General features: G+C 46.0%; 4 protein-coding genes across 4 annotated transcripts; 1 reads left to right on the top strand and 3 right to left on the bottom strand.

Annotated features, from left to right (window-relative positions):
* Window positions 1–2,417: 2,417 nt before the first annotated feature.
* On the bottom strand, window positions 2,418–3,193 carry LOC127761273 (E3 ubiquitin-protein ligase Os04g0590900-like). The gene has a single exon (XM_052285544.1). It carries the CDS (start codon window positions 3,191–3,193, stop codon window positions 2,723–2,725), a length of 471 nt encoding a protein of 156 aa, XP_052141504.1. The 3' UTR covers window positions 2,418–2,722.
* Window positions 3,194–3,483: 290 nt separating this feature from the next.
* On the top strand, window positions 3,484–6,855 carry LOC127764389 (uncharacterized). Its single transcript, XM_052289269.1, has 5 exons — window positions 3,484–3,669; window positions 4,988–5,181; window positions 5,517–5,601; window positions 6,372–6,440; window positions 6,531–6,855. Exons 1-5 carry the CDS (start codon window positions 3,586–3,588, stop codon window positions 6,621–6,623), a joined length of 525 nt encoding a protein of 174 aa, XP_052145229.1. The 5' UTR covers window positions 3,484–3,585; the 3' UTR covers window positions 6,624–6,855.
* A 107-nt stretch (window positions 6,856–6,962) lies between these two features.
* LOC127764388 (purine-uracil permease NCS1) lies at window positions 6,963–8,862 on the bottom strand. The gene has a single exon (XM_052289268.1). It carries the CDS (start codon window positions 8,819–8,821, stop codon window positions 7,205–7,207), a length of 1,617 nt encoding a protein of 538 aa, XP_052145228.1. The 5' UTR covers window positions 8,822–8,862; the 3' UTR covers window positions 6,963–7,204.
* A 3,248-nt stretch (window positions 8,863–12,110) lies between these two features.
* LOC127764044 (uncharacterized) lies at window positions 12,111–12,940 on the bottom strand. Its single transcript, XM_052288856.1, has one exon. The coding sequence runs from the start codon at window positions 12,868–12,870 to the stop codon at window positions 12,277–12,279; it is 594 nt and encodes a 197-aa protein (XP_052144816.1). The 5' UTR covers window positions 12,871–12,940; the 3' UTR covers window positions 12,111–12,276.
* Between the last annotated feature and the right edge of the window lie 3,558 nt (window positions 12,941–16,498).

The following is a 16,498-nucleotide window of genomic DNA, read 5'->3' as shown; positions in this document are numbered from 1 at the left end:
AAATGAGGATGCGGGTACAGTAACTAAATTTTACTATCGACGTACAATATCGCAATAGATCTTTTACCTATCAATGGAAGCATATGACCATTGATGGATGAGATATCATCAGCAAAATGGAATTTTTGAAGCATGGCATCTTTGCAACTGAATTTTATTACTCTCACCATTGATCAGCATGGATCCAGGCCTAGGGCAGCTAGAGCTCAAGCCCTAGTTCTGGGATCCAAACCCATGCAAATTCCATATTAATTTTAGAAAGAATGCTTGAATTTATAGAGAGCTAGGACAAGGTAATAGAACTAAGCCCTGGTGTGGCTTCAAGCTGTCTCCGCCCCTGAAATTGATCTCAACGTTAACTCATGGTTCTGATGTTTTTTTCTTGAACGTTTTTGGTAGTATGACTAACTTAGACTATGTGCAAACTGAGCCTTGGAAGGTTTTTATGTGTACCTTGGAAGTGCTTTTGCTGTACAGAAAGAAAAGGAGATTATGAGGAGGGTTTTAGAGGAAATTCACGTGTTCTTTATATGCACTGCAAACGGCTTGTCAAACTGTTGTGGTTAATTACTGACTATTGGCAAGAGTCGCAACATATTTTGCTTCAATTTTTTTCCGGACAACATTGTTGTTTTGGCTTCTTTACCTTTTTACGGACAACAGTGTTGGTTTGGCTGCTTTGCCTTGACAGTTAATCACGTAGCAAACTTCCTCAACAAAGGCAGTTGCAATTCATATATCTAATGGTCATTATCCCTTTTCCTTTGATCCAAGAACTTCTACTTTTTTTAATGGTGTGTCTTAACAGGGAGGCTCTGTGTGTGGTCAAAAATTAAAGGAGAGGGAGGGAGAGGTAGCATATTTCTCCCCCAAAACGTTTGGGGGTTCAGCTGAACCCCCATGCCCCACCGGTAGGTCTCACAGAATTGTACATCATGCAACCTTTTCTCCTGAATTTCCAGGGTTACGGGACAGTTTGCATGGCATGATCATATTTTGCTAAGGTTCTATTAGAGTGTCATTCGATGGCCCATTTCATGGACTTAAGGGCTTTCATCCTGCGTGCACGTGTTTTAAAGCTTTATAGGCAGGCCTTGCGCATGACTCGCCGAGCTCCTGTGCATGCACGCGGTCAGACATTTTTAAACCTCGCTTTCCTATCTTTTCTGTCTAATGTTTACTCTTGAAGTTACAACTAAATATTCTTGAATGTTCTTTGTCCAGATGAGTTGAGGCAAACTGTAAGAGCTGAGATTGAAAAAAATCGCCGCTGCGACGATAAACAGAAGATTAAGTTCTTGATCAGTGAAGGTCTGCAACGATTAAAAGGTCTTGATGAGATGCTTGACATGACAGGAAATAGTTAACTTGAGTTTCATGTGGGAATCTACTGTTGTATTCAATTCTCTCATGGATCCATGTAGTTATATAACACACTTTACCCTTTACAAAGGGCAAGACATTTGTTGTTCTCTAGTTTCATCTGCGGAACCTGTACAATATTTGGGGCTGGATTGGGGTTAGGTTGGCTCAGAACTACAGATCATGGACCTTTTCTAGAAGTCAGCTGGTTTCCACACCAAGATATTTTGGTTAATTGTTTTCTGTAACTTTCTTATCAAGGGATGTAAAGTCGAGGATAGTTCTGTATTTTTTTCTCACACTTAACATAGAACAGGACTGAAGGTTTTTCCAGTTTTGAGCTAATTGGTTTTCAATTGTACTATCCTTTCATGTGAAATTACGAACAGAATTGATGCCATTGAAATTACTTCTTTTGATCACTGAAATTTCTAGTATCGACGAAGAACTAACAATCAAGAAAGTCTGCCTGCTTATTACGCCCATGTAACCATTCTTCCATCAAACTTTTTGTCAACATAGAACGAGCTATTAAATGGTGCTACTTTAAGAAAGAGGAAATAACTAATACTACAATACGTAAAGGGCAGAAACAGATCTGCTGCTGTGTCTAAAATTTTAAGCTTCAATCCCTAAAGCTCTTCCGGTACTGACAAAATCATGAACATTTGACAAAAAAGGAAGAAAGATGAAACTTTGGATCGTTTCAGCAGAGATTCATAGCAACAAGTTAACCTCAAGGAACTGACCCAGAAACACATAAGTAGTACATCAGAACTTGACTTCAAGCAGCATCAGGTAACATAACCCAGAAATTCACAAGTACAGCACAACAACAGAACTGAACCCAGATTTACTAGCATCAGGACTTCAGGATTCAACAGTTCAAAAGCCAAATCTGGATTTCCCCCACACAAGGATGTAAAATTTTACAGCTGCAGGCCTTGGATATTCGTCAAAGATATCTCAAAGCAACATAAAGATTGTCATCTCAATTGGAAAAATGTCTTCTGAAAAACATGAATGTGTTATCAACAACAAGTTTGGTCTATTCACAGTATTAGCTATTCCATTCATTCATCACCTAGAATAAATCCGGGCAAAATTGTTGACCTGTCAGAGTAGGAAAGGGCTGAAACCTGCATAAGCCTACTGATTTCTACCAACAATTAGAGCACCAAGGCAATTTACACGCAGCCCCGAATCCTCCAAAAAAAAAACACAAGATAGCCAACAAGAAATCGCCAAGAACCGCTCTCCAGAGCCTAGAAACTGACGATGACGATCGACGAGAACTCATCAAGAACTCGTCAAGAACCAAGAACTGACCCATGATCGGGAGGGCGGCGACGCTGCCATCTCAAGAATTCAGAGCAGGCTTGGTGGGCGGCGGCGGCGGCGGCGAGGTCCCCGGCGACTGCGTGGTGACCCAGGCGTTGCAGACGGGGCAGCGCGGCGAGATGGTGAGCCACCGGTCGACGCAGTCCTGGTGAAAGGCGCGGCTGCATCCGGGGAGGACGCGCACGGCGCGCCCGGCCTCCATGCCGTCGAGGCAGATCGGGCAGAGCTGCTCCTCCTCTTCCTCGCCATCCCCGGCCACCGCCACGCAGATCCCGCCCAGCATCCTCAGCTCCTCCTCCGAGAGCCCGTTCTTGTCGTCCTCCTCCGTCTCCGGCGTGCAGGGCGGCGTCGGCGGCGGCGGCGGGTCCGGAGGCGGCCCCCGCGCCACGGCCTGGAACAGGTAGCAGAGCCAGACGCCCAGCACCCCGAGCATCCCGATGGCCAGCGACGCCACGCCCACGTACAGCGCCCAGAGCTCCTGGCTCTCCATCCCCTCTCTCTCTCTCTCTCTCTCTCTCTCTCTCTCTCTCTCTCTCTCTCTCTCTCTCTCTCTCTCTCTCTGCACAGAGCAATTCGTTGGTTTGATCGGAGGCGAGGCAGTTGCTAGCCGTAGCGATGGCGATGGCGGTGGCGCGCTGGACGTTTTATAGGTGAGGCCGTCGCGGTGCCGATCTAATGGGCCTCAGAGGCCGGGAAAGTCTAGGCCCATAAGCTCTCAGTCAAGGCCCATTTAGAGGTCCAGTTCTAGAACCATTGGGGAGGAAGAATCAGTATCGGAGAGTGAATTTGGAGCGAGGCAATAAGATCTCAGCGGAGGAGGAGACGAGGGGGAGGGAGACCCAGCGAGGGAGGAGAGGAGGATTCCGAGCGCTGCAGCCAGCCATGGCGAAGCAAGGGGTGAAGAAGACGAGGGACGCGAACAAGAAGCGGATGGACCTCATCCTGCGCCTAATCCTCGCGGCCAACGTGAGCGGTCCCCGTCGATTCCCTCCCCCCCTTCTGTTTTCAGATCCGTGAATTGCTTAGGACGCTGCTAGATGGTTGGTTTTTGGTTAGATTTTATTTTTGGCAGTGGTCGTGTGATACATGAGTTTGGGGGTGGTAATTTTGGTGAAGAATTGAATTGGACTAGCTGATCTTGCCTGGTCCCTGGAGTAGTTGTCTGGGCTATGGTAGTTATCGTGTTCAGTCTTCTTCTTTTATTTATTTATTATTTTTTTGGGAAGGTTTGAGTCTTGCATGTCAAGGTACTCAGTGAGAGGGAGGAAAGCTCTAGCGTAGTTTTGTCTTGTAGAATCACCTTCCCTTCTGACCTCAACATGTTCTGTGATGGATTCTAAGTTTGTTTGTGGAACATGTCATGTTTTGGTCATATCATGGGAAAATTTATGATCACAAAAGTTCATGATAGAAAGGTTATAATCCTGCCTTGGCGGCGATTAGGTGCTTGGTGCCATCTTGCCTCCATGCATTGCATTGATGCATTTTATTTTGTTCAACAAGGTTATGTATACATGGTTCTCTTTGGTACTTCTTTTCATAAAAATTGAAGTAAATTTAGGGTAATTAGAAGGTTATAAAGATCACTAAACCCCAAGTCCTCACTCTGATAAGATCAAACTTATGCTCTTTATTCTTGACTACCGGAGTAATAATCACTTGAATTTTATGCCCTTTGTGTCGTACTTAAACCAGAAAGAAATTAGGAGTATCACTTACCAGGAGTATCTCAGGGCATCTTTCACTGGCTTCTAGCCTACTGCATCTGCGAAAGTTGCTAATGCAATCGAATAAATTAGAGAAAGAAAAGAAGATGAAATCATCTCATATCCAATATTCCTGTGGGGGGTTTTGGTTTGTAAGGTTGGAATTTGGATATTGGTGGGTCTATTCTGGATCTCAAATTTAGTTTTATAACCTATTATCTTAAACACTATATAGCTTTGGCAATTATTAATATTTCTCCTAAAAATGCCAGTATATAAAAAGCATGCTATGGTAGCATTTCTTCTTTGCTTTCATTCTTTTCTTGGAAGTATGCCATATGGGATTCCTTTTTAATTTTTACCTGTTGGCTGTTCTTGAGGAGGTACCACAGTTTGTTAATGTAAATTTTGGTATCTCTTGATGAGGTACCACAAATTAATACTAAAAACTGTGGTACCTCTTGCTACCTTCTCAAGGACCGTAAAATCAGTTATATCACAACCTAATTATATACTTTAGCTATTTTGAGTTCGGAGTCTAGTACCTGATTTCTTGTATAACTTAATTTGTTGCGCAGGTTATTTACATAGTAGTGAGAATGGCTGTAATGCATTCGTCTTTCACCTGGAAGCATTGGATTGGTCTTGCTGTGACATCTGCTGCATATTTTCTGCCGTACAAGCAACTTGCCAATATGTCAGAGCCAGAATACTCTGAGAATGGAGAGTTAATTAATGCTGGTTATGACTTGAACGCTGGTGGAATGTCCGAGTAAGGAAAACACAATTGTTTTTAATTATTCTACTTGAAAATGAATTATTGGATATTTTCCATGGAAAATTATTAACTTTCAGTTGTGGACCTTGTAAAATTCGCCACAAAGACCCTGATCCAGCTTCTTTAAAATCAGTTACCAAATTTTAAAGCTGAAATTACATGAATACTCCTAACTAAAATTAGAGAGCTTTGACCATCACAGTGGGTTGAAACTTTTAGAATTTTGACATCATCCATTGATGGAATACATCAACTTGTACATGCAAAACTTCGTATGCCTTCTGCTGTATAATTGAATAATAAATCGTCATTTGCTTCTTTTCATGCAGATATTTACAAGATGTGATATATATCACACTCTTTGTGCAGCTGATGTCTATTTTTTCTGATAAATTTTGGTGGACATATTTGGTGGTAAGATTCACACACACCATTCTTGACTTCAATTATATTTCTGTTTACTATGGCGATTACTTTTTGTTGATGTCACTATTGGTGTCACCCCTGTTTGGGATGCCCCCAATATAGAATAAAGTCAATATTTATAAACTACATAAACCTGCTTGTTCTGTAGCATGTTACAACATGAAAACTTGGTTGAAAACTATTTACATTCTTGTCCTCGTCCTCTTTCTTTATCCTATGTTTGTATGTTTCCATTATTTGATTGATGTTCCAGCATGTCTGGTGAAGATTCTGTGCTGAACTTTATATTATCATTCAACCTAATTATGCCAATGGCCTAGGAATGTTATCCATGATACCATGACCGTCTGATCTATGCTTGTAACTTATTTTGTGACCACTGGTTCATAAGGTGGTTTTACAGCGGTATATTTGAATAACAGCCACACTGCAGTACCAATTTAGATTACCGTCACTGATTGCTACTACTGTAAGCTGTTGTGCTCTTACTTTCAATCAGTTTTTCCTCGCAATCGCAGGCATGTTAGGAATGTAGGCACATGGCATCATGGCCAATGAGTTAAAATCTCTAGAAAATTATTGTTTCGATTTATTTTTGTTATACAGGCATCTAACTATGGCCCCCTCTTTTTGTTGTTAAATAAAATTCTCAATGCGCATTGCAGATGGTAGCTACATATGATGAGTTGTGCACAATACCAAGAGGCATTGCCAATCATTGTTAACTTGTTATTAACCACATACCCATTGATTTTCAGATTCCAGCTTATGGTGGATACAAGATTTCCGGTCTGTTGAGAGGAGCATTTTTCGGTGGTAGTTCAGAGGTAAAAATAGAGTGATTGTCAGTGGCAGTACATTATTATCACAACAGACATTTGGATATGACTTATCAGTATTGTACCTCCTGTCTGCAGGGCGAAGAAGAGGATGAGAAGACCCGAAAGAAAAGGGAGAAGATGGAGAAGAAGGCATCTAGGGGGAAGATTATCAAAACCAGGACTCGTTGATGGCACATGTAGTGTATCGGGGCTCGTTGATGGCTCATGTGTATTATTGTTTGAAGGGTAGGTTTGCTTTACATGGCTGTCCAACTGAAATGTAAGCTGTCGGGCAGAATTGTTTCATGAATTATTCGATCATTTGCCCCAGCAGCTTAGTAGTAGCACAAATTTGAACTAATCCTCTTAACTTATCGATACCAGCATTATCAATGAGCAGCTCTCTTTTGGGTTAGCATTTCCCAACAATGAGATATGGCATATGAGAATTTTCTAGAGTCATATGGCTGTGTTCGCTAGGGGAGAATGGTAACTCTAAACAGTGCACATGAAAAACGGGGTAGTCCATTAACGCGTAATTAATTAAGTATTAGCTTTTTTTTTCAAAAATGGATCAATATGATTTTTTTAAACAATTTTCGTATAGAAACTTTTTACAAAAAACGTATCGTTCAGCCGTTTGAGAAAATGAGATGGGAGTGTTGGAAACTTTCCCCTCTTGCAAACACAGTTGTTTTCCAAGCATTTGCTGATGTTGCTTTCAACTATCATTTGCAACATTTTTACTCCTTTGTGTTTGCAAATTACAATCAATCGTGCTGGTGTTTCAGTTCATTCCTATTCCGGCGACAGAGCAGGCAGTAGACGGCGCCGGCGACGAAAAAACTGACGAACCAAGCGTTGTTGTAGGCTGTCTCAAATGCCTTGGAGACGCTCGGTAGAACTCCAACATTGTGCAGGAATCCCGGTACGATCGGCGCAACTCCGGCCGCCATCGCCGCCATGGCGGCGACGTTGAAACCGCCCTGGAAATAGTAAGGCCCGTGGCTGTCCTCCGAGTAGAGCGCGTCGACGTCCAGCGCGGTTCGCCTGACGATGTAGTGGTCGGCGAGGATGATCCCTCCGATCGGGCCCATGAGAGCCGAGTAGCCGAGCAGCCATGTGTAGACGAAGCTCTCGCTGGAGCTGAGCAGCCGCCATGGCTGGAAAGCGATGCCGAGCAACGCGGTGACCAGCGCCCCCTTGGCGAACGTGAACTTGCGCGGGCTCATGCTGACGAGCGCGTTCGCCGGCGCCACCACGTTGGCGGCAATGTTGGTCGTGATGGTCGCGAGGCTGATGCCGACGATGGCGAGCACCGTCGTCACCGGCCCGCCGATGCGGCCGAGGAGCTCGATGGGGTCGGAGATGACGTGGCCGAAGATGGCCTCGGTGGCGGACGTCACGGCGAGGCCGGCGAAGGTGAACATGCCCATGAACACCGGCAGCCCGGCCTGGCCGAGCACCTGGTCCGCCTGGCTCCGCGCGTACCGCGCGAAGTCCGGTATGTTGATGGCCACCGTCGCCCAGAAGCTGATGTTCGCGGTGAGCGACGGGAAGAACACCTTCCAGAACTCGGCGCGCGTCAGCCTCGGCGGCAGCGAGAGGATGCGCCCGAAGCCGCCGGCGGACACGTAGGCCCAGGCCAGCAGCGCGGAGGTGAGCACGATGAGCACCGGCGCCGAGTACTTCTCGAGCTTGCGGATGCCCTCCATCCCGTGCATGATGACGCCGAGCTGCGCGGCCCAGAACGCGAGGAAGCACGCGAACTCCAGCGGCGCTGCACCGAGGCCTGGCACCGGCGCGAGCAGCGGCTGGTACGACTTGAGCCTGGACGGCAGGAGGAGGAACACGGCGCGGCCACCGATCCAGGACTCGATGCCGAACCACCCGCAGCCGACGAGCGCGCGGATGACCGCCGGCAAGTGCGCGCCGCGCACCCCGAACGCCGCGCGCGCGAGCACCGGGAACGGCAGCCCGTGCGTGACCGACGGCGCGGCCGTGAGCACGAGCGAGATGAGCACCACCAGGTTGGCGAACGCGACGGTCGCGACGCCCTGCAGCGCCGACATGCCGAGGTCGACGAGGCTGCCGGCGAGGTAGTAGGACGGCACGCCGACCACAAGGCCGACCCAGAGGCTGGCTAGGTCCCAGGCCGTCATGGTGCGCTCCGACGGCGGCGTCGGCGACAGGTCCGACTCACTCGACGACATCCTGGGCCTCGCCGGTAGCATCTGCGGGCGCGACGCGAGCGTGAGCCCGGGACTCCGAGGAAGAAGAGGAAGCCGCGGCGGGGACGCATGGTGGCTCTTCACCTCAATTCGGTGGCCCAAATGGCTTCGATGCCGCGCGGCGAGAGCTCTCGACATCGCCATGGACATGGCCATGGCCGGTGGGGGAAGCAGGGGAAGGAGAAGTTCTTGGTTGCTTTGCTCGATGAGGAGGAGAGCTCGAGAGGATATGGGATCTCGTCGCTTGGTTGGTTGCACTGCGTGCCACTGTTCACCGGGGCCCACTGCCTTCGACAGCGAGGCAAGATTCCGTTAGTGCTCGGCCGCCGTTGGATCCTCGCTCTCTGAGACTGTGACTCGCAATCTGAACCGTTGGATGGGAGGAGTATTATTTTAAGGACATGTGAGACGTGTTTGGGGAAGGTGATTCTGACTTTGGTGAGAGCGAGACGAGGATTTGGAGTGTTGGACACTTTTGCCGTGAGGTTGATTGGCTGATCTAACAAGGGGTACTTGTTATGACCATGTGATGCGATGATAGGCCAGCTTTGGTTTTTTTTTTTTTTTACATGATAATCTCATCCAAGCTGCCATCTACATGTAGCTGCCAATAGGAAAAATTTGCCAACTTGTGATTTGTTTATAGTTGAGTTTTTGTCATGACTGGCGAACCCCTTAACCACGTTCCCTTTGAGATATCTGCATAAGTGAAAAGAGAATTCCAAAATGCCATCAGGATGAGCCACATCATCAAACAAATATTAACCCTTCGATGGAACAATTCGGATAGAGTTAGACATAGTTACTAAGATAGTAGGTAGAAGTGAATGGTGGAGGATTATGATTGGAAGAATAGTGGAGGTAGGTGGGAAAAGTGAATGGTGGAGGGCTGTGATTAGTTGGGAAGAGAATGTTGATAGAGAAGTTATTATATTTTGGAACGGAGGGAGTAGCAAACAATATTATTGTTGTTCTAGAACCTTCATGCAATACCCATGAGATACTCCCTCCATACTTATAAAGGACAATGTTTAAGTCAAACCTTGGAAATATAAATCATGAATAACTCTCAAGTTGTTGAGTTTGAAAATGTAAAAATTATATGTATAGATTTGTCTTGAAAAATACTTTTATAAAAGTATACATATATCACTTTTCAATAAATATTTTTATAGAAACAAGAAGTTAAAGTTGTATTTTGTAGACCGTGTCACTGTCCTAAACAACTTTCTTTATGAGTATGGAGGGAGTATGTGGTAAGAAAGATATGAGAATGAAAAAAAAGTACATTGACAAAAAAAATCACCAATGAATATTCATAGAAGTTCTATTGTATAAAAAATAACGAGTATTAATGTATAGATGAATAGCTAATTAACCTGGTGCTATCGATTATTTCATTATGCCTTCAAATTACAAATCATGTTGCATGGAAGACATTCCATTGGAGCTGTTCATACTTTAGATTGATGCCATTTTCAATTTTTTTTGTAAAGTTTCCAAAAAAATGTTCGTGTTTAGTTTGTTGCCAAATTTGGTAAATAAATAAAAAAATCCTGCCAAAATTTTGACAATATTGCCATATTGCCCGAATTTTGGCATTGAAAAAGTTTGGTAAGGTTTATTTTGGCTACAATCTGAACAGTCCTATAAGATTTACGGTAAAAATTGTATATATACTTCTCAACTGGTCATGACAGAATTGCAATGTGTAGAAGATGTGGGTATTTACATTATTAAATTTAGAAATTGAAGGAGGTAATGGTCACGGTAATATATGATAAATTATTTTTTAAAATAATATTCTTAATCACAAATCAAAGATATAGATATCTGTTAGTGTTATAGCTATACTTCAAAATGTGTTAAAAATGTATTTGTTTTTAATTATTATTAAAACATTTAGGCTCATTAACACAAACAACATATAAGCACATCTAATAGACAGAGAGGTTATATTCGCACAAACGTGCGACTCAACAGGCTAGTTGCTAATGAATGATCCACAATGAGGGCGTTGAAAAAACATTTCATAGTGTGGAACAAATGCGATGTACTATAAATATGGCGCCCCGAACTACTATGCGTGGTTTATAAATATAGGGCCCCAAACTATTATGCGTGGTTCCTGCCGCCTGATATACTTTTATGCACGCGCTAATTCCCTCCCTCTCTCTCGCGGCTACTCCTTCTCTTTTCACTTATCTTTTAAACGATTTTTCTATTAAAATAATTTTCTGATTTATGATTTAATTATATCATTTAATCTTTACCACAAGACTTTACCAAAAAAAATGAACGTTGTTTCACTCCATTAAGAACATTGTTTCACTCCACTGCATAAATACAACATTTAAAACTGCTAACTGGAGCATCAACAACCAATTATATGAGACAATAAGTTCTAACGAGTGAAACAAAAAAAAACATACGAAAAATATGTTATATTTGCAAATACTTAATGTTGTTGAAGTGTTTTTATATATGTATGAAACAATAAGTTGTACTAGTTAAAACCTTATAAAATACTTACTGAAACATTAAGAATACCATGTGCAACATTAAAAATTCAATTAAATATTAAATATTTTTCAGTGGAGGATAACCATGTGTGGTCTTATTGTAAAATTTTAATTTTAACAAATTTAATGTACAATTAGTCATAGATGGTATAAATAGTTTAAAAGAAAAAATTGATGAGTTTGTTACCTACAAACATATGAAGAGTACTACTTAGCATAAAACAAAAACAAGAGGAAGCAGCGAGAGGGCGCCGAGGATGACAACTATGTGGCGACGCTCCGGTGAGGCACGGCATGATCGAGGATCGGTAGCGTTCTCTGGGGTTCAGAATCTTAAACACCGACTCTCTGGATCTTTTATAGCCGTCCGATTAGGCATGTACGAACCGGATGAGCGGAAAAAATAATCCACAATCAAAGACCGCGTAGTCCGTTAGCCGCACGAACAACACCTTAACCACGCCGATGCGCCTGCGCTACTCTGCACACAGGACACAGCGCACCTCTGATTCCGTCATGGAGACCAGAACTACTCTCGACCTCAAGCCAGGGTGCTTCTTCCTGTACGCGGTACGCCAACGTGGCGGTGTCACTGTGGATGTTAAGTGCGTATGCCGGAGCCTAGAGACGAGGGCGTCGAGGGGCCGAAGCAGGGGTCAGCCACGATGTATGGGCGCTCCGGCCCTGTGGCGAAGCATGCAGCGGGGGTTCGGTGAATAAAAATCCGACTCCCATTGGGATATCTGCCGGCCGTTCGATCCGGCATGTGCGGCACAGATGAGCCGAAAATTATCACGGTCTCGCACACCCCGTTTGGGCTGCCGTCTCCCGTGCCGTTTTCTATCACTCATCAGCGCTTGACATTTCATGAACCTTTCCTCCCACAAATTAGATGCTGGAGAAATACGCATGTACACACCGAAGAAAAAATATTAAAAAAATGAATAATACAAGTGAAGAAATGTCACAAACCAGTATTTAACAACCGAATCAATCCAAACACAAACAAATCCTCAAAGCAGAGAGAAAACACGCAAGATGTGTACAATTTGCCATGCATTCAGTCGTGAACGCGCCGCCGGCGCGCACTCAGATATGGACGTGGCAGTTCACCCGATCGAACGAGCTCGGCGATGAGAAGTCGACGACCACCGGCGAGCAGCTCGCGCGCAACTTGTAGCGCCGTGTCCTCACCAAGCCGTACCGGAACCGCACCTTGCCCTTGATGTGCACGTCCACCGGCAGCTTCCCGTCGGACCTGTCCTTCTTCACGGTCGCCTCCACGCCCCGCGGCAGCGCCGCCCTCACGGCGGGCGCGGCCACGTCGATCCTCTTCACGTTCAGCGGCGGCAGGTCGAACCCGGGCGCCACGGCGCCGGCGAGGTACGTGCCGCCGTACCACACCCCGACCTCGACCGACTTGTACCACACGGCGGCGCGCTTGTTCTGGTTGTATGCGCGCAGGGTGATGTCGAAGGTGCCGTTGAGGCCGCCGCCGGACGTGAAGTTGAACCCGGTCACCGCGGCGTGGTCGACGTAGACGAGCAGCGGCTTCGCCGGGCGGACCGTCAGCCACAGGATGACGATGATCACCAGCAAGACGACAATCGCCAGCAGCGCCGCCGCGATGCACTTCGACGTCGTTGGCCGCGGCCGCCGCGTCGTGCTCCCCTGACGCGCCATTCTTCCACACACACACAGAGTAAACTATCGCTAGCTTGGTCACTACAGGGAACCAGATCGATCGAGCTTAACCCAGGAGTTTGTGATTAAGTTTACATCGTAGCGTCTCTATATATATAGCAACAACTGGACGATACTTTGAGTAGCGAGAGGAGGTTCCACGGGCTGTCACACAGGCTGTGGTTGGAGTAGGCGGCGGTTTTGGTACGTGTTGTTGCCGACGAGAGCTAGCTCGATCGGTGAGACAGTGAGACGATCGCTTTGCCTCTTTCCTTTGCACGGCTAAGCGTTCGTCGTGTCCCATCTCGTGTGGTCTTTTGGTTTGTGGGAACCTCTCGAGCGAGCGGCAGAGCGCTTTGGATGGAGCTTTGGTTTTGGAATCCTTCTGGCACACTCCTGTTGCTTAGGAATCATTGTCAAGGGGAGGGAAAGCACATCGCAAAGACAGCCTGCAAAACGGGTGCATATGTATCTAGGATGAACTTGAGCGCGTGATGCGCGGTCACATATTCACATATGCGAATTTTACTTTGGGATGAAAAGCGGGATGTAGAAGAGCCAGGAATGTGGAAAGGCGCCGACCGGTGAAAAGGTCGTGTGGCGTCCTAGTGAATTGTACATTTGATGACAGCCCACCATGTGAAACAAGGCCGCCACTTCAGCACTGTGGGCCTGGCTCATGCTCGGCCCAGCAAAGGCCATTTCACTAGGTTTTTTTTTTGGAATAAGTTCACTTGGTGGCCCTCAAAAGTGATCGAAATCTAATCAGTGACCTAAACCACAGTACCGGATATCTCGACCCCCAAACTCTTAAAACCGGTGTAATTTGACTCCCTCGGCGGTTTTGAAGGGCGGTTTCGCTGACATGGCGCCTACGTGTCAGTGTTAACCTTGTCATCGTCCAACGTGGTGTTTGACGTGGCATTTATATGACATTAAAATTTTAAAAAATATAATTTAACTCATTTGTCAATCATACAAACAAAAAGGTGGGACCCACTTACACATGGGGCTCACAACCATCCGCTCCTTCCCTTCTCTCTTTCTCTCTCTCCCCTTCCTCTCCCCCTTTGCTGCGCTGGAGCGGCGGGCAGGGCCGGAGCAGCGGCGACGACAGCGGACGAGGGCCGAGACGCGAGCGGCGGCAGCGGCGGGCAAGGGCTGGAAGAGAGGGAGGAGAGGCGGCGCTGCCGAGATCTTGCCTGCTTACCGCCGTCGAGCTACTCCTCTACTCCGTCGCTGCCTGCCGAAGCATCGTTGCCGTCTGAGGCTATCGCCGAGATCTCGCCCGCCCGCCACCCCTCATTGGCTACCTCTGCCATCCCCGTCTGAGGCCATTGTGACATTCCGGCCTAGGGCTTAATAGGATTAATAGAATACTCATACCAACAAGTTGCAACTTCTTTTCCGGAAGCCGATAACTCTAAGGTTAAGCGTGCTTGGTATGGAGAAATTTAGGGATGGGTGACCGATCAGGAAGAATTGTGTTGGTCTGATGACCTATAAAAGCTGCCAGATCTAAGTGGGCCCAGCCTAAGAGAGGTGGGATCTTTTCCGAAAGCCGATCTCTAAAAACTTGTGTTGGTCTGTGAGCGCAGTCTATGACCTATAAAAGTTGCCAGATCTAAGTGGCCCCGGCCTGGGAGAGGTGGGATCTTTTCCGGAAGCCGATCTCTAAAGAATGGGAGAGGTGGGATCTTTTCCGGAAACCGATCTCTAAATAACTTTGAGGTTAAGTGTGCTTGGCCTGGAAATCTATGGCCAATAAAAGCTGCCAGATGTAAGTGGCCCCGGCCTGAGAGAGGTAGGATCTTTTCCGGAAGCCGATCTCTAAAGAACTCTGAGGTTAAGTGTGCTTGGCCTGGAAATTCTCTGAGGTTAAGTGTGCTTGGCCTGGAAATTCTTCCAAAAAAGACTTGTGTTGGTCTGTGAGCGTAGTCTTTGACCTCGACATGGGAGAGGTGGGATCTTTTTCGGAAGCCGATCTCTAAAGAACTCTGAGGTTAAGTGTACTTGGCCTGGAAATTCTTCTAGAAAAGACTTGTGTTGGTCTGTGAGCGCAGTCTATGACCTATAAAAATTCTTCCAGAAAAGACTTGTGTTGTTTTGTGAGCGCAATCTATGACCTATAAAAGCTGCCAGATGTAAGTGAGCCTGGCCTGGGAGAGGTGGGATCTTTTCCAGAAGCCGATATCTAAAGAACTCTGAGGTTAAGTATGCTTGGCCTGGAAATTCTTCCCGAATGTGCACGAGTGAGGACAAAGTGTGCAGAAAAGACTTGTGTTGGTCTGTGAGAGCAGCATATGACCTATAAAAGCTGCTAGATGTAAGTGGGCCCAGCCTGAGAAGGCGGGACGTTACAGCATCCACGGCGTCAGCGCGAGCGCGAGCGCGAGGTGAGGCACCGGCGGTGGCGGCGACAACACGAGCTCGGCGGCTCCGCCTCTCCCCTCTCCCTTTCGGCCCTCGCACGCCGCCGTCGCCGCTTCGGCCCCGCCCGCTGCTCCAGCACAGCAAAGGGGGAGAGGAAGGGAAGGAGAGGAAGGTTGTGGGCCCCACGTGTCAGTGGGTCCCACTATTTTTTTTGTGTGATTGACAGATGGGTCCATATATATTTTTTAAAATTTTAATGCCACGTAAACGCCACTTGAACGATGACCAGGTCAATATTGACATGTAAGCGCCACGTCAGTGAAACCGGCATTCAAAACCGCCGAGGCAGACAAATTGCACCGGTTTTAAGAGTTTGGGGGTCGAGACATCCGGTTTTGTGATCTAGGGTCATAGATTAGATTTCGATCACTTTTGAGGGTCACCAAGTGAACTTATTCCTTTTTTTTCAACGTGGGAGTATCAGACTGTGTTGGGCGAGCTACAGTGACTAAAAGCGAGCTCCACATCCGGCACCTCTAGTAATTTCTTATTAAATTTGGAAGGCAAAGCTCCTTTAGGAAAATTATTTTCAACTATTTTTCTATAAATTACAAGTCTGCTTTCATTTTCTGGGAATCAAATATTATGCTTCTGTTTGTCTTATCATTTCTCAAACATTTTAGTCCGTTAGAAATTATCGGTAATAAATATGAGATATCCTGCACACTTACAGATAATCAGTGAGAATTCTCTATCGGATTTGCTAGATTTCTGTTAATAGAAAACAGGGAGAAAAAATTTCGATTTTTTGGCCGTCGGATTTGCCTTGAGATTTGTGCTGGTATGTGGAGGGGAAAAATCTGCGTGAGAAAGCCTGTGCACTTGCAAGGGTTCGAACTTAGGGCATCCACAATGTACACTAGAAAGTAACCTTAGACATTAAATACTGCTACAGTACAACGCATTTAACATTGTGGAGTCAGACCACAAGTCCGATGCAACCAAAGTACACCTTAAGCTTAAGGTGTAGCAACAAAGCTATAAAATACAATACTTTTACTGTTTTTCTGTGCACACTAATAAAATATACATGTCAGTTCCTAAACACAGTAACGAGTACTACTAGCCGTTGCTGCTCTTCCATTTGAGTTGCTAATTTGGTCTCCTAGCCGTTGCCTTCCTCTAGCATTCTTCTGCTACCTACAAAAGGAGGAACAAGTGAGATGAACAATAATTTTTGATCTATTCAGTTTCC

Source organism: Oryza glaberrima, chromosome 2, assembly GCF_000147395.1.
Source record: "Oryza glaberrima chromosome 2, OglaRS2, whole genome shotgun sequence".
NCBI lineage: Eukaryota > Viridiplantae > Streptophyta > Magnoliopsida > Poales > Poaceae > Oryza > Oryza glaberrima.
This window is presented reverse-complemented; position numbering and strand designations above follow the sequence as displayed.